This window comes from Pollachius pollachius, assembly GCF_949987615.1.
Source record: "Pollachius pollachius genome assembly, chromosome: 13".
In the NCBI taxonomy this organism is placed as follows: Eukaryota; Metazoa; Chordata; class Actinopteri; order Gadiformes; family Gadidae; genus Pollachius; species Pollachius pollachius.
In genome coordinates, this window is record NC_136946.1 from 14807049 (window position 1) to 14825102 (window position 18054).

At 43.1% G+C, this 18054-nt stretch overlaps 1 protein-coding gene across 1 annotated transcript in view; it reads left to right on the top strand.

Annotated features, from left to right (window-relative positions):
- Nucleotides 1-10844, top strand: part of calcr (calcitonin receptor) — a gene marked incomplete at both ends in the record, with an annotated part of 29185 nt that extends 18341 nt beyond the window's left edge. Inside the window, 6 exons of the mRNA XM_079749386.1 lie at nucleotides 2899-3052; nucleotides 4709-4769; nucleotides 5154-5220; nucleotides 5873-6091; nucleotides 6465-6506; nucleotides 10623-10844. Of these exons, the coding sequence (XP_079605512.1) occupies nucleotides 2899-3052; nucleotides 4709-4769; nucleotides 5154-5220; nucleotides 5873-6091; nucleotides 6465-6506; nucleotides 10623-10844 (765 nt within the window). The remainder of the gene's footprint in view (nucleotides 1-2898; nucleotides 3053-4708; nucleotides 4770-5153; nucleotides 5221-5872; nucleotides 6092-6464; nucleotides 6507-10622) is intronic.
- Between the last annotated feature and the right edge of the window lie 7210 nt (nucleotides 10845-18054).

Sequence of the window (18054 nt, forward strand, 5' to 3'; positions counted from 1 at the left end):
GAGATAGTGGATGGTAGTGTGATATTATGAGTTCTGACTGCAGAGCAATATTTCAATAAGTCGCAAGGGTATATTTAGCGGGGGATGGTTTTTAACTGATTGGAACGCAGCCTAAGTATTCAGATCTGAATCAAAATGAAGCGCTCAGTTCCCATTTGTATGAATGAACGTTCTCTTACTCCCCACTGAGCCAGTCCATCGCAAACGGTGGGCGGCAGTGATTCAAAATCCACAGTTTGATGGAAAAAATGTTTTCCCTCCTACACTTATCACGACCTATTGCAATGTGCCTCTCCGCTCAGAATTCCTAATCAGCCGACTGCCTTAACACAGGCTGAGCCATTACCTACCCAATTCTCCACAGGAAAAGGTGGTAAGTTGAATGAAAATCATGGCTGATCTACATCTGGCCATAGATAATGTCAACAATTAACCTGGGGACTTAACATACCGTTTACCTTTCCATTATTTTTATCTTAGAAAACAAATGTTTCCTATAGTTTTCTGGTAACCAACGTTTACAACGCGAAATAATATAATGGCGGGCGGTGATTTAACAGTAGATATGAATAAGAATACCATAAACCTTAATGGAAATCATAAAATACCTCTGGCCTCTGACACAAAGCCAGACAAAAATGTATGATTAGACTAATGCCTCATGGCCACGTTAGATAGCACCTCCTTTAGGGCTCTGTGTATCAGGGTTCATATCAGCTAGAGACAGAGATAGCTGTAATGATTTTTTCAGCAGCACTGGGTTTGCCTGTCAGAGATCTCGAGCGGTGGCTGGGGTGCCAAACTGCATATTCAGACAAGAATTCATTGGAACGAGAAGTCCACTGAGGTGAAGATGATAAATCAGAGAGAGACCAAATAAGCATTGCTGCCGGGTCGTGAACTTTTATTAACGTGTCATTTTAAGAAAAACAAAATCATTCCGTAATTGTTACAGGTCATGAAAAGCATGAAGATAATTTTTTTTTTTTTTATGTGATCCGACAATTTAGTTCATCACTCAGTTCCGTCCTTCTATCAGCTTACTTTATTACAAAAGAGTATCTCAACAGGCCCTTTGTAGACCGACCTTCTTATCCCTCACAGAAGAACATTCAACAATGACTCACAACCTAATTGCACCAAACAACAAGGAAAAGCGACATGACTTTGAACGTTTTAAAATTGTGACCGCTAGTTCAATGGCAGCCCCTTCTGTTGTCACCCAACTGGAGACTTTGGCTAGACTACTCCTGGAGACACCAGAAAGCCCTCTGCTCAGTCAGAAGCTGCTGCGTCCTCCTCCTCTTCTTCCCTACTGTGGTAACTGCTGTTCATACAACCCCCCCCCCCCCCCCCCCCCCCCCTCATTTCTTCCTCCCATCCATCCCAAAATATGCCAGGCTCATCCCTGGCCTGAGTGTTTATTCAGATCCCCCGTCCAAATAGATGGGAGGCGGGGTAGAGCAGCCTAGTGTCGGGATGATGATATATGCGTTCTTCTGCATGGATTCCCTTCTTATTTTTTTTACATTGATTTCTTTCCATAGCATCTGTCAAAGTGTTTGCTTTGAAATCCATTCCTCCTCCTCTACCACCTCCGCCTCCTCCTTCTCCTCCTCCTCTCCCTCCTCCAGCAGGAGGCGTTGGGTTGAGCCTCACAGAGAGTAGAACCTGAAAGTTCTGCGGGCGACTTGCTAGATAGAAACGGCATCTCCTCTCGCCATGGCGATGGGAATGAACGAGCGAGAGGGGAGAAGGAAAACACGAGCACGGCCGGTTGAGTTTGAGACGGGTACTTTTGAGGGGAAGTCGACGTTGCGTGGGGGAAGATTTACGCAACCGTTGTCTCAAGTCGTTGATTTAGAGGGAAGGTGTTTTTTTTCTTTTGTTGCACTGAAAAACAAGCTCTCAAGATTCCTCTCTCACCGTTGAGAGAGAGAGGCTGGTGCGGATTCAGAAACCACCGACGTCTGGTCAGAGGGGGATGGAGAATATACGTGAAGGCTGTAAAATACCTGACAACCCTCAAATCTGTGGGCAAGGGAAAATAAACATCAGTGTTCAGCTTCGTCTGGCAACACACTTCAGGTATTTGTAGATTGCTGACGTACTGCAATCTACTGTATTGGGTGGAATTACAACAAGCAACATCTAACATCTCAAATCAAAGAAGGGCAGGGCAGTCTCAAGGTTTGGGTGTATGAGTCCCAGCCGAAAGGTTCTGGTATTTGTACCCTAATGTCTGCAGTCTACCTGTAGCAAGATGCCTAAACCCTATACCTGCTCCTGAATGACAAAAAAAATTCTAAACATTCTCAAATGTTTTCACTGTGAGTCACTTTAGATAAAAACGTCTGCTGAATGACAAAATAGCACAACAGTAATACAATCTTGAGGACAGAGATAGAAATCAGAACTCTTAAGCTTCTCTTGGGAGCAGTTTTCATCTAACAAGCTTTTCAAGGGAGAGAAAAACAAGAGCGAGAGAGAGCGAGATAGAGTGAGGGAGATGCGTTCCTCCAGCATATGGATGAAAGGTTTAGAGGTGAACGACTGACAAGTCTCTTTATCCATGTAAGAGGAGCCGGTGTGGGGGATAGAAGGACAAGATAATCGGAAAGGCAGCAGCCGTCAATTCCAAACCTCCTCTTTGACACACAATTTGTTTCCTGGTATCTTCAAAAATCCCCAGAGCCGAGGAACCTATCCGCGGGGATCCCCACGCCCTAACCACTAGGCGGTCCTTCCTTAACGCCACAGTGTGTGTTTTTGTGAACACCGTCAGATCTTGAGCGTGACTCTCTCTCTCTCTCTCTCGCTCTGTCTCTCTATCTCTCTCTCTCTCTGTCTCTCTCTCTCTCTCTCTCTCTCTCTCTCGCTCTGTCTCTCTCCCACCAGGTTGGATGCAAGGTGCTGCACTTTTTCCACATGTACATGCTGGGCTGCAACTACTTCTGGATGCTGTGCGAGGGCATCTACCTGCACACCCTCATCGTGGTGGCCGTGTTCGCTGAGGAGCAGCACCTGCACTGGTACTACCTGCTGGGCTGGGGTGAGTCGCCGCTGCCATCCCACCTGGCCTCCCGTCCTCCCATCCCTCCCATCCCTCCCTCTCTCCCTCCCTCTCTCCCTCCCTCCCTCCGTCTTACCCATCCCTTTTCCCTCCCTCCCTCCCTCCCTCCCTCCCATCCCTCCCTCCCTCCTTCCCTCCCTCCCTCCCTCCTACCCATCCCTTTACCCTCCCATCCCTCCCTCCCTCCTTCCCTCCCTCCCTCCCTCCTACCCATCCCTTTACCCTCCCTCCCTCCCTCCCTCCCTCCCTCCTACCCATCCCTTTACCCTCCCATCCCTCCCTCCCTCCCTCCCATCCCTCCCTCCCTCCTACCCATCCCTTTACCCTTCCCTTTACCCTCCGGTTCCTCCCTCTCAGCCTCTTGTCCTTCCATCCCCCCTCCCTCCCTCCTACCCATCCCTTTACCCTCCCTTCCCTCCCTCCTCACTACCCACTACCCCCCTTCCTCAGAAGAAGCACACATGACTTAGATCTCTCTCTCTCTGCCACAAATAATACGGTCCCAACTAAAAAAAGATTTGAAATATGATAAAAAAAACGTTTACACCTGCACCTTTATCAAAGTAAAGGATGGTCGCTCTCCACTGCACTATTTTGTTTTAATTAACAGGCTGTGAATGATCGCGTCGCATCCAGTTACGGCTACACATTTGAGAAAAAGATATGTATCATCCTGATCATCATCATCTTTATTACAACAAATGCTTTTGCAAATGACGAATAGTGGATCTGACCACGTATCTCCTTTCACTTGTCCGTTCGCTATGATGGATTCAAATGATACGGTCCGATGGTGCATCGCAGTAACACTCAGAGACGCACACCCTACTTCATCAGTCGGCGCCTCGAAGGCGGGCAGACGTTTAGTTTAAAGGCTTCTTCTCTCCGCCCGGGCCACTGACAAAAGGAGCCACACAATCTGTGTTCACTGTTTGTGCCTCAACTCGTCTAATCATCGTACGTCAAGCTGGGCAAATTTACAATAACAACGCCATTCAGTTCTCCTCGATGGCTTCCTACTTACTTGTGATGTGATGAGTGGTAGGGTGGAGTTGAGTTCACGGCTAAATGTTGGCTCTCCGTTAGCGATGAAGAACAGCTTCTCTCACAGGGTGGGGGGGACTTTGTGGGGACTTTGTGGGGACTTTGTGGGGACTTTGTGGGGACTTTGAGGGGACTTTGAGGCATGTTACGCAAACAAAGACGCTACGAGGCGAGAGCCACCGGGGATCTTAAGCTCTATGTTCAGAGGTGCCGCGGAGAGCTGCTCGAAAACACGGAGGCCCACGTTTGGTTATATCATTTGTGTGTTTATAGTGGCCCGGGCTTTAAATAAATCAGGGCCTTATGGAGGATCCTAACGCATTTCGGCAATTATGGAAGACAATTTCTCCTCAAAGACTTCCCACAACAAATGGACTCACGCTGTGCGGTGGGTCATTAACAGAACTGGCGTGTGGTTACATGTGTAAACAGCCATAGACTGTAGGAATGCAGTGGTATAAAGGGGGGGAAGGCAGTCTGACAGCAAGCTTTCATAACACCCTACATAGGAACAGACACGCCGCTGACACAAAAAATAAAATGGCTGAATTAAGCTCACTCAGGACCTCGTCTGCTCTCGTCTCTCGCCAGGGTTCCCCTTAGTGCCGGCTTGTATCCACGCAGTGGCTAGGAAGCAGTATTTTGACGACAAGTGAGTAATGTTCCTCGACGTGCCCTGAGTAAAGTCTGTGTGTTTACACACGTGTTTCTATCTGTGTGTGTGTGTGTGTGTGTCTGTGTGTGTGTGTTTATGTGTGCTTAGTTATACGTATGTGCTTGCCTCCGTGAAAGTATGTGTCTGTGCATGCATGTGTGATAATGTTCCTATGTGCATCTGTGTTTTCTTGTGTGAGTGCGTGCATGTGTGTGCGCATGTGTTTGTGTGTGTGTGAGTGAGTGCGGGCATGAGTGTGCGCATGTGTTTGTGTGTGTTTGTGTGTGTGTGTGTGTGTGTGTGTGTGTGTGTGTGTGTGAGTGCGTGCATGCGTGCGTTTCACCAACTAGTTGAACTGTTTTCTTTTCTATCCGTGTGCAGCTGTTGGATGAGTGTGGAAACCAATCTGCTCTATGTGGTGCACGGGCCCATTATGGCAGCTCTCCTGGTAAGTCGACTCATTCAGCGGTTTCTCCCCACAAATCGGGGGTTCATCTAATCCTCCACGCTGTGTATGTGTCAAATCGTGGCAGAAGTAGTGTTGCAGAAGGACATAACGTGGTAGAATCGATGGGGATTGGCTCCCGGTCTAAAGGTACTGGGTTCGATTCCCGATGTACGCAGTCTAAACTGTACGCATAATTGAGCACGATCCTTTAAAACCATCTACAAGCGCCTTAAGGGAAAACACCGGTCTGGGTGGTCTAACCATTGAAACCTGTCAACGCTGATCTCACTAAAACTCCCCCTTGCCAATATCATTTCGCCAAATGAATCGCAAACAATAACAATATCACTTTCTCTTTTGGAATCGATGCATGCCGTGTAAGTCCAGAGTTTGTGAAAGTATGTGGAGAAGGAAAACGGTGGATCACCGTATAATACAGGGTCTGTCCCAAGACCAGCGTGCCACTGTTAGTTGTTTAGGTGTGTGGCGAGGTGCGCTCGTGCTTGATGCTTTCAAGCAATTCAGTAACATTTGACTAGTAACTGTGTTATGAAATGAGAGATGGTTACGAGGGTTTGGGTCCCCCAGACCAGAAGGGCCACCTCAACACCGTGTGTCTGACGTCACGGTGAATGCGTTGCGCGGTGCTCAGGTGAACCTGTTCTTCCTGCTGAACATCGTGCGGGTGCTGGTGACCAAGCTCAGGGACACCCACCGGGCGGAGACCAACATGTACATGAAGGCGGTGCGGGCCACCTTGATCCTGGTGCCTCTGCTGGGCATCCAGTTCGTCGTCTTCCCCTGGAGGCCCGAGAACCGACTGGTGGGGGAGGTGTACGACTACTTCATGCACATCCTCATGCACTACCAGGTGGGCGTGGCCGCTTTAAACCCAGCACGGCGATTCTAATCGTTTTTTAATTAGTCTGACTTGATTGATGGTTTTGATTCGTTTTTGTTGCTTCATGATCAGCAGATTTTTGTATATGAGCGACAACATACTGTTAATAAATGATACAGGCTAATCACATAGTGGCTGTTTTTAGGGTACATTTTCTGAGAAGGGTGGCTGTAAACATACAACCATTAATCACGAGTTTGTAGTATTCATGTACTATGTTTGTACATGCATTACGTCATAATATTTCACTTCACAGGTGTTCAAGTCATATTGACCACCCATGTCTTACGTCATACATTTGGGAGACGTATTATCTAAACATGTCTTCTTTGTTCTTTTCAAGGGCTTACTGGTGGCCACCATATTCTGCTTCTTCAACGGAGAGGTAAGCACCATGCGCCGTAGCCGTGTTCAGCAGAAAATACATCAGGGTCTCTAATTGTTAGTTGTGTTGTTTTCTCCAAGGTTGTCCCAACCCCTTCATCCTTTCTTCGCATTTTCTGCAAGAACGTGCAGAAATAAAATAGAAGCAGTTGACCTTTTGTACATGCCAGAGGGCTCGCTGGAAAATATCCAGCAATACATAACTGGAATGGCAGATTGTAGCAGCCTTTGAGTGAGTTCATGCCTTTATGCTTGAGTTTTCTACACAGAAAGCATGGGTCGATTCAACTGATTACACCTAAAGACATATCATAATTATTATAAATATCAACCCATTTATTTATTGTGTGTTGTCTGTGTGTGTGTGTGTGTGTGTGTGTTTGTGTGTTTGTGTGTATGTGTGTATGTGTGTATGTGTGTGTGTGTGTGTGTGTGTGCGCGTGTGTGTGTCTGTATGCGCATCCAAATTTGGACGCACATGTGTGTGTGTGTATTGCGCACATGTTTCGAGTGACTGAGGATTTGAGGGATTCAACACATTCTTCAACACAACACGTGTGGGAGAGGCCGGGTCACCCCAGGTGAAGCGTGAGACAGTTTACAAATGAGTCCCCGGATTTCCAAACTTCCATCTGAAAATTCACTTTGCTTTCAAGACAAAAGCCCCCAACCCTCCCCTCCTCCCCCCCCTTTCCACTGTCCAAAGCCCCCTTTTTTTCAGTCAATGCGAGAAACAGTGAACCCTTGCTTAGTGTCCTCCTGGTGACGAATCGAGGATGTGTGCTTTAATGAACCTCTTTGTGTAAGGTGTTGGAGTCACCAGCCTTAAAGCTGACGGACCACCGTAGACCAATGGGAGGGCGCGGTGTGTTGTGCCAGGAGCAAAGCCATCCCTGGATGTGTAAAGGTCGGGCCAGGCACTTCTAAAGGAGCCACTGAAGGGCCAGAGTCAGGTGCACTTGCAGCTTTAGAGGTGGAGCAAAAGGGCGTGTTCCTGTAAGGTCAGGGCAAGAGATTCATGGGCAGCAAAAGCGGCCGCTCGGCATTTCCTTTTCAGGAGAGGCGGTCACCGTTGCAGCAGGAAGCGGCGTGATGTCCGTGTCCAGCGCAACAAGGAGTTTTGTTCATTCTCGATGCAACTTAGAAGCGTAGGTGCTGAGGCAGCAACCCATAGCAGAGCTGGATTGTGCTTTCTTCAGCACTAGTTTCTAACAAACATGGATGAAAAACAATCTGTTAACGTACCCATAATGAGACTGTTGGTCTACTGGGATACAAACATAGAGGCAAACATAAACCTGATCTTCATTTCTGTTGTTGTATTGTGTGCTAAGTGCCACGGGTGAAGTTCCTTTATGTGAACAAAGCAGACCAACTATAAGAAAAGTAGATTAGATTAAACTTTGATTAAAGATATTTTGCCTTGTAGGCCTATACAATAGTCGAAAAGTCAATTGTTTGGAAATTATATATAATAAGTTTACTAAATAATAAAACAGGGATTCGTGGGAAATTGTTTATTTGATCATGCTTTCTTGGCTGCCAAACAACAACAAACTTGAATTCAGGCACAACTGAACGTGGTGTCTGCAGCGCTGCCTGAAAGACTGGCAGCAAGCGGCCAGAGCAACAGGTTGTTTGGTGTGCCCCTCCAGTTCGATTCAGGGTTTAACCAAAGGCTCGGCCTCGCAAACCACTTCCAAACTCCAGCCGCCGAAACATGTGGCCATCTGTGACCTTTGACATCCCTCCTCGGTGCATGGTTTGCCCCGGCGGCTCGCCGAAGGGAAACGCTTACCAGCATGACGTAAGGAGAGAGAGCGATGCAGAATGAGCGCACGCTATCGGAGTAGCCGAGCATGGTGTGAAAGCAGAACACGGGTGAACATAGCGTCAATTAGGAGCCTTGTGTTTTTACAAGCCCGGACTGCGAAAAATAGGTCATTTCAAACTAGCTTCCGACAAGGGCGGCCATAACCTCCTGGCTTCCTTCCAACTGCCATTCATATGTTGTACGTGACCTGTAGGCCCTTACAGAGGGTGTACTATGGACACAGGAACTAATGGAGGGAGGGGGTAGTGTGTTTGTTTGCCTCGTCCGAATAACGGCCGCCTGTATCCCCATTTAATCAGGACACGGGTTCTCTGGGGGCCCCCGGGTTTTGATCATAGGGGCCAAACTGCACAGACCTTCTTTGTGTCATTCGCAATAGCGTCATTGTGGGACGAGGTCATCAAGACAAAGAGGCCGCATGTTGGGTTTGGATCAAGACAAGACCCCTTCCGTCTAAATGAGACTTTTGTCCCTAGTTGGGTCCTATTAAAACAATTTGTGTGCACTAATGTCCAAAATCATTCAGATCATGAGATCTTGGTTTCACTCTGTGTCCTCAAATACCTCGTAATTAACATTAGCCTTTTCAAGGGGGCACCGCGGCCATATTGGCAACAAGCATCGCCCAGGACATATTTGTGTTGAGTCTATTTTAAGACTTCCAAACCAATTCTCACTCAGAACAATCGGACAGGGTTTATGATCGCATGAGCTTAGGTTTGATTGGGGCCGGTGGGACTCGACACGTCAGACTCATTATGGATTCAAAAGAAGTTCTGTCAAGGCCTTGCCAAAACATAGAAGGATAAAATGCTTGGCATACATTACCAATTTGTCTCTAGTCTCTATGGCAACACTCCAAAAGTCAAGAGCATAAGTGCTTCACCTCTTATTTCATTATCAGTTGGTGTTGATATAGTGTGAAGGGCATTCCATATTTTCTACAGGTTGTGTTGTATGCTCTAAAGGTCATGTTATATTATATTCTGTAGAGACACATAATCCGAAGGGAACATTTCTTCAACAAATAGCAACATTTAATTTGATAACACAGGCTATTTTTATTTTTATTCTTTATAATTTTTTTTTACAAAAGTGAGCACGGCTTCTTTGGAATTATAAAAACAATTACATTAAATTTGTATATGAAAATATGATGTATTGTCATAATCATAATACTTTCTTTATAAATTCCCAACAGATTTAATTAATGGATAGGCAACCACACACACACACACACACGCACGTACACACACACACACACACACACACACACACACACACACACACACACACACACACACACACACACACACACACACACACACACACACACACACTAAAAGCAAGTCTGGTAGAAAACACCCAACCTTTAAATAACTTTTATAGAACCAAGAAATTACAAATATATATATAATAATAATGATAATAATAATGTTGTCCCTGAAGCTCTGGAATCATGTTCATAACTAGTCAACAGGTTTCATGCCAATTGTCAAGATTATTTTTCATTCGTTCTACCATAATCATATTTAAGATTTTCATATTATCAGTGGAATATATATATATTATTTTTTACATAATAATATTAATATTGAAAATACTGATATTAATAAAGTGTGTTTGGCTCCATGTACAGGGAGCTAATATTAACAATAATAGTTGTAATAATAAAGTGTGTGTTGCTCCAGGTGCAGGGAGCTAATATTAATAATAATAGTTGTAATAATACTAATAATGGGTGTATTTCTTCAGGTGCAGGGAGCTAATATTAATGTTAATAATAATAGTTGTAATAATACTATTAATAAAAATAAAATAAAAACACGAAACATTGGAAAGCAGGATTTAGTTAATATGCAACAAATAGCTGGATTAAATCCCTGAGGATTTAAGACTTGCCCCAACTCTGACTCCTTTTAAAACAAGACTGAAGATTTTTATGTTTGCTTAAGCTTTCTGCTAAATCTTAAATGCATTGCACTTTCTTACTTTTTTACAATGCATTTTTTAACTTTGCCTTTATTTTATTTTACGCATCTATTTTATTTTATTTCTTCATTTTATTGTATGTTTGCTTTAGCTTTCTGCTAAATCTTAAACACAGTGCACTTTCTTTTGAACTTTGCCTTTGTTTTATTTTACTCATCTATTTTATTTTATTATTTCCTTATATTGTATGACTGTGTTTCGGTGAAGCACTTTGAGCGTATGTCTGTCTAGTGTATGAAAAGAGCTACGTAAATAAAGCTGCCTTGCCTAATGAAGTGTGCGTGTCCCCAGGTGCAGGGGACTCTGAGGCGCCAGTGGATGCAGTACAAGACCCAGTGGGGCCAGCGGAGACGGGACCACTGCTCCATGCGCTCCACCTCCTACACGGCCACCTCCATTACCGAGGTGCCCGCCTTCATGTACCACCACGAGTGCAACAGCGAACACTTGAACGGCCGCAGCTCGGAGGACAGCGAGCTGGTGGCGCTCAAGGCGGGCGAGACGTACGCGTGAGCCGCTGGAGGAGGAGCCGAGCAGGAGTAAGGAGCGAGGAGCGAGGAGCGTGGTGGACCGAGGAGGAGGGGCCTCGAGGAGGAGGGCGGGGTGTTTTTGATGTCACAAAGCACCAACAATTAAAGAAAAAGAACCGGACTCGGTTGTTGTTCAACATGTCTACAGTAAGTGACCCCCGATCCAAGGGGGCTGAGACTGGTCTGGTCCAGTTTGGATTGGTCTGGTTTTGACTGGTCTGATCTGATTTTAACAGGTCTGCTCTGGTTTGGACTGGTCCGGTCTGGTTTGGACTGGTCTGATTCAGTCTGGTCTGGCCGGACAGGTCTGATTCAGACTGGTCTACTATGCTCTGCAACATGGAGGGCGATTTGGAAGAGGAGATAAGCTACACTGCTACATGGCTAATGAGTTCTTTCTCAACGTGACGCTGCTGCTGTCATGGTGGGCTCTCTTCACCCCACATTCCTGTGCGACATAGGACCTAGAGCTCCTTTTAGCTGCTAAACAATGTGAACTGTGAGCTCATGGTTTCAGGGACCGGCTGGTGTGACGGACAAGCAAAAAAAACAGTGACTCTGAGTGTAGCTGGGTTGGGTTCAATGTGGTGACGTGCTAATGGTGGGGTTTGGTACTAGGGTGCTATGAATGACATGATATGAATTAATACTGTGATGTGGAATGAGTTGAATGACATAGATGCAGAGGATAGCCATGAGGACGAGTATGATGAGGACAATGATAATGAGGATGGTGTGTGGCTTAACCTAACTTCACCGATACCAAAGGGTATGCTGGCGACAGGTATGAAAGAACAAAGTTTGTCTTAATGAAGCTGATCATAGATGTTATATATTGAAGGAACCACACTCACGTGCACACATGCATACACACGAACACACACAGAAATAATATGTGCCATTGAGGTTCAAATATCAAAAGGTCTACTGTGCCTGAAGCTCTGGAATCGTGTACATAACGTCAAGAAGTCCAGGGTCAAGAAATGTTTTCATTGGTTCTATCATCATTATTATTGTCATGATTTTTGATTTTTCTGTCAATCTAATTACCTGCTGACTGTCTGTCCCGTTTGGCTTGGTTTATATTACAGTTGCTGTCTTACTGTGTGGTTACAGAGCACCACTGGGCTGGGAGTTTTGTAGAATAGAGATGCTAAATATATTAAACTATGAATAAATGATTTAAAATATATATATTTTTATTATTATTATTAATTGAACGCTAAACATGTTATTTCACTGCTTATCGCTGTAGGGGTAAAAGAATCCCATGAAGGCTCATTAACATAACTCATCTTATTGTTTACCACACAAACCGTTACCTAATTGCTATGCTCATTCTCATGGAACAATCTTGTTTACATTTCCCGCACAATCTAGCAAATGTTTAATCTTGGTCTCAATGTCAAAATGATCAAATGATTCCAATTTCATGATACCGATATAACTATGATACTGAGAAAGACAGATGACCGATAATGTGAATTAAAATAGGCAGACAAAGCAGCGCCCTAGAGTAAACATCTAATAAAGAACCAGGTAGATCATATCTGGTTTATTTTTGTGCAAAGCAAGACAAATAACTTAATATATGATTTACACTCATTTTGTGTTTTTTTCAGTTAAGAGGCAAGATAATTCTTTAAACACCACCATCAACATCCCATTTTGCTATTGCGACAATCAAACCCAGTTCTCTCTTAAACCTTAAAATCAAATTGTTTCGGTTACTGTTTCCCGTGACCACGAGCCATCGAATGACGCGCGTACACAGAGGGCCTTACCGTTGACATGCTGTTATGTGGAGCCACTGACATTCCCATGACCAGTGTTGACTAGCCTTCTTTATTTAGTTTTTTGTAGAGTCATAAGAAGGACAAGAGCAAAACACAACAAAGCAGAGCTCAAGGGAGGCGTTCTGCATGAGCCATTGAGAGGCTGAGGGATGGACCACAGGGGAAGGGGAGAAGCGAGGGCTGCTGGGACGCCTCCATCCTTCATGGAATATTCTTTCGCTGGTTTAAACCCTGCAAGTGAGTCATCACAGGGCGCTTATCTGCAAGGTCGTATGGATCGGCTACCCTCCGAACGGAGACTAAAGACGTTCCTTTACAGGTCCCCCCGGGATGTGGCATCATGAGCAAACGTACAGAATGGAACAATTACCTATATAGATGCTATGTGCAATCTTCTACGAGATCCAAAAAGTCATGAAAAGACAAAATCATTAAGGGAAAGATAATCGAATAAGAAAAAGGAATGAAAGAAAAACGACAAAGAAAACATAGAAACCGCAGTTCTGCAAATAGACAGTGAGCCAAGAATGAACTCAAAGAACGTTTATTTCTAAACCACCAACCATCGTAGCAGTATTTTTATATTGTTGTTTACACATCGGGAGCTTATGCGTCACTCTGAGTCTCTTTTCTTACAGAATGGAAGTTACTCGTAAAATGATGTTGCTTGTTCTGGCTTTTTACTCTACCGCGAATTGCCACCAAGACCATTAATCCTGGGATGGCATCACCCACTATGTCCCTGGTCATAGTTCTTCTCCAGCTAAATCCATTCTAACCTATGCTGTGGTTATCTATTGGACAGCTCTGCTGCTATAATGCTAGTTTGCAAGGGTTGCATTGGTTAGACACACAAAACAAAGGTCTCATCTTATCATTACGTTATGTGACCCACAAATATCTACCTGTATATTCCTCTCAACATCTCGTTTACAAAGATTCCAGAGGGAAAACATGACCTCAGAACTTAGAGAGAGAGAGAAAAGCTGGGAGGGAGAGAGACAGAGAGAGGCAGAGAGAGAGAAGGAGGGAGCAAGAGAGAGAGAGAGAACTAATTGAAAACAAGAATAAATATATATAAAGATAAAGATTTATTTATTCCGATGTGTTAATTTTTTTTAATGCTTTTACAATGCAAATGTTTGCTATCAATGTCATAAATATCTTGAATTTGAATCTGAACATTAAATGAGATAGAAAATAGAGATCACAAGAAAAAACATCAAGTTGCCAAAAAGTGTGTTTCTTTCAGCAGCAATGGAAACAGAGGGTCTTCAAAGTAGGGCAGATTTGCATTAGTTGAAAGCTGCCAAACATGACAAGCTTTCAGCCACTTACCTTAGCTTTGCACAGTAGCGTAATTGCTAAAGCAGCCTGTGACCGGCCAAAAAGCAAAAAAGACACACACACATCTTAAAAGAGGCAGAAAAACCTTGTGGATTTGGTCAGTAATCATGAACAAACGCACACCTGTCTCTGGCTCCCATCTAGGTCTTTCAAGCACAATTTTTGAAGTTATTTGGTAACACTTTACAAGAAGAGTAAATTAATCAACCATAAATTAACATTAGTTAATGCAGTAATAAGAATTTACTAACAGACAGTTAACTAAATGTCTACTAATCATTTATCAATGGTCTTCATGTTTACTTATGGTGTTCATATTAACTAAGTTATTGATAAGTATATGAGTACAGGGTGATGGTTATCCCTGTTATGTAAGGTTTTGCTGACCATCCCATTGTAAGACCGGCAGAGGCGACGGAGAGGTGGAAACAGGAGAGGCGAAAGTGGGAGGCAAATCTAGTACAATTAAGCATTAGTATACGCATACGTATACAGACATTTACAACTTCTGAGGCTTGCTCTGAACTTTCAGTGATTTGTTTGTCCAGCATAAACATAGGGCTCAGCTTACAAGATAAACTACGGCCAAAAACACTTTGACATTGTGAAGATATGTCTGTTGGTTAAGTACAACCAACCCCAGGTCCTATTTCACCCTTTTGGGTATTTCCTTTCCCCTAAACTAGATATCTGAAACTCCTACAATGACATCATGATACATTGCTGCAGTAATTAAAATAGGGTTTAATAGTTTGTCTTCAAATCACTGTCACATCAACCATAAGTATCAGATATTAGTTTCGTTCACAAAGGCAGAATCCCAGGGGCTCTGTTTAAGAATCACTGCATGTTTAATTTTTGCAGTGTTCCTCTGACGAGAAATTGGGAATTTGTGATAAGAAGACACACACATTTTCTCTAGGCTGGCAGTTAACCCAGAATCTCTGGCTCTGGGGGGTGATGTAACCATATATCATCACCATTGATCAGGCAGTCAAAGGTGTTGTTTCTTTTCGCTAGCTACACTGTAGGCGCCAAATCATTCTGTGAAATGTCTTGTCTCTGTAGACTTGCTGACCTCAGCGATAGCTGCGTAACTAAATGTTCTCCAAAGTCTTGGCTACACATCTATCAAATGTACCCTTTTATTGGTTTGGAACTTTTACTTTTCCCCAGACGACACACGTTGATTAGATTGCCTGGGTAATTCTGAGTTACGTAGTACAATAGCCCACTGGAGCTGAGCAGGGGAACAGTCAATAACAGAATTCCAAATAACGATGCAGAAAAATATTACACATATAATAATGTAAACCCTGGAATAAAAAGTTACTGGATGTCTAACGTTTAACAACAATGTCAAAGTGTTTTAGCCTGTATTATTCCTTTAAGTGAAGCAAGCTAAGAATTACTCAAGGATTTAAAAATGATGTAGCTGTACCTTTTGGAACCTCAGAGAGGACTGCTTGGCTGCTCATCAAAAGTTATTTTTAGTAAGTAATATATATATTGAATAATACAATTCATCATGGCTGAGGATACAAGACACTGTAATTTACTCTATGGGGGAAATAATCACCTTCCATTGCTCTCTGAATTCAGACAAAAAAAACAACTAAAAGGCTGAACCCCTTGCAAAAACTGAGCCACACAATTTGAACATCTCTCTACAATGGATTTCAACCATTGGCATTAAATTCAAGATTACACAATCCACTTTGTCCCCCATCATAGTGCTTCTTCCTCGCTCCATTATTGCCCATTCTGTGAATGTTTACTGGACACCTCTGTTGCTACGGCTAGTTCTTTACAGGGATTGCACTGGCCAAACCTACAAAACAAAGGACAGGTCTTTTCTGTTATGCGCTGATATGTGGAAAGAGTTAAATCATCATTCTCTGCAGCAGAATTTCATGGCATCTATTTATTAGCCTATAGGAATCCAGTCAGTTATTTTTATGTTTTGTTTTATTTGTCCAGGAAAAAAAAAAAATTGATCAAGACGTCAGGGATACTCGAAGAATATACCTGTTCTGTATTATGTATGTTCTGGTTGAGTTACCCTGTTCCCATGTTACAACATGCAGATTGTGTACATAATAGATGTTTATGCTGTGTATATTCCAGATTTTCTTTAATTTGTAATGTTTTGTTTCATTTTTTTTGCAAAACATTTTGATTGATTGTCTTTTCCCAACCCTTTCAGCCGAGATTGACTTTATCTTAAAGCAAATAAAAAAGCTTCTATTTTGTTACTGTACAAAAGCTTGGCGTTTTTTCTTTGATGGGAAAGCTATTTGCCTCAGAAATAAATAATAATAATAACAATAATAATAATAAATTGCCTTCTTCGTCATTGAAAAATGCCAGATATCACAAAACACAAAAACACATTGTTGGACAAACCAATGTGTTTGATACATGAGAAGAGAAAACAAACATGTCTCATTTATAAAACATAGATATATCAAACTTTCATAGAAAGGATTGCCCTCAAGTTAGGAGTGATCCAGTCTCAAGAGCTCGATGTAACTATAATGAGATTTGATTTGTTTGTGGAAATTATAAACATCAGAACCTCTAGAGCTCTATGAAACTAAAATGATAATTGTTTTGTTTGTTGAAATGATTAACATTAGAACCAAACCACTTCCACAGCACAATTAGTTTTCCGCATTTGTGCTTCTGCTGATTCAGCAGCATTTGCGTGAGGCTATTCCTGTCCTTGTTTCAGGCTTCAGAGCCTTCATATAATGAGGGGAGATTACACAGGAAACCGTGCTAGGTTTGTCTCTGTGCTTTGTGAACAGCCCCCAATGTGTACTAGCACCCTTTTATTCTCAAACTTCCACTTGAATAACACTCTCACACTCGAGGCATTGTCAAAACTGGTCAGATAAACTGTAAGACCGCTTGGCTCGAAGATGGATCCCGTCTCACACAGCTTAGTGGTTGTTATCACACTAATGGGGTTCTTCCTGGAGACAACTCCTTCTGTCCCTCTATCAGCATCACCATTACATGTAATTTCAAGGTCTGCTGAGTCCTAATCATATAGTTCTTAAGGGCATGCCTCAGTGTACTTAAAGGTTTTCTGGGGGGGAGGGGGGAAAGGGCAATCATTTTGTTCAGTTATGATCTGGTAAGATTTGTGAGGAGTGACTTATTGCCCAAGGTCTATAAGTAATGTTCTCCCATAATCCACTGTCATTATTATTGCCTTTTGATAAAAGACGATTGCATTCTGTGGCAGATATAAAAGTATGGATAATATTAGTGTTAAACGTGAAACGCATAGGCAATCTAGCTTTAACTAGATGGAAACTCATTGATGGATATGTGTATAAGGTTATTTTATTTTATTTAACCTTTATTTATCCAGGTGAGTCCCATTGAGACCTTTAGTCTCTTTCTCAAGGGAGCCCTGAATATGATTCTGAGTATGTAGTAAGGAGAGTGAGTATAAGTGAGATTATCGTGATTAAATCCCTATCTTGTATCTACATTTATATTTTACATTTACATTCAGGGCATTTAGCAGAGGCTTTTATCTAAAGCCAATTACATTTGTCAGAAGAAAGAGAAACTACAATATTGTGCTGGGACAGTTCCGTTGACCTTCTAGACTCTGATGCGAGCTACTACAGGGAGCCAGTGGAGGTCAAGGAAAGAAAGGGGGGGGGGGGGGGTCACATGGGAGAGTTCTGGTAGGTTCAACACGAGGCGTGCTGCAGCGTTCTGGATACACTCCAAAGGTCTGGTCGTGGGGAGGAGCAGGAGTCGAAGATGAACGCTTGGACCAAGAGCTGACCTGCTTCCCAACACAATGAAGATCAGCCAAGAATAAATGGTTCAATGGGTTGCAGGTGAACATTTTTAAATAGCTTATTATACATCTAGAATGTAGTCCTTATTTTCCTATTTGTTTGAGTTAAACATCCTAACCACAACACTATCCTGCTCCCACTGAAGTCTATCCTTACATAAAAACTAACTCAGCCATTGTGATGAAAATGTTTATTCAATGAAATATCAGTAGTAGTATTAGAA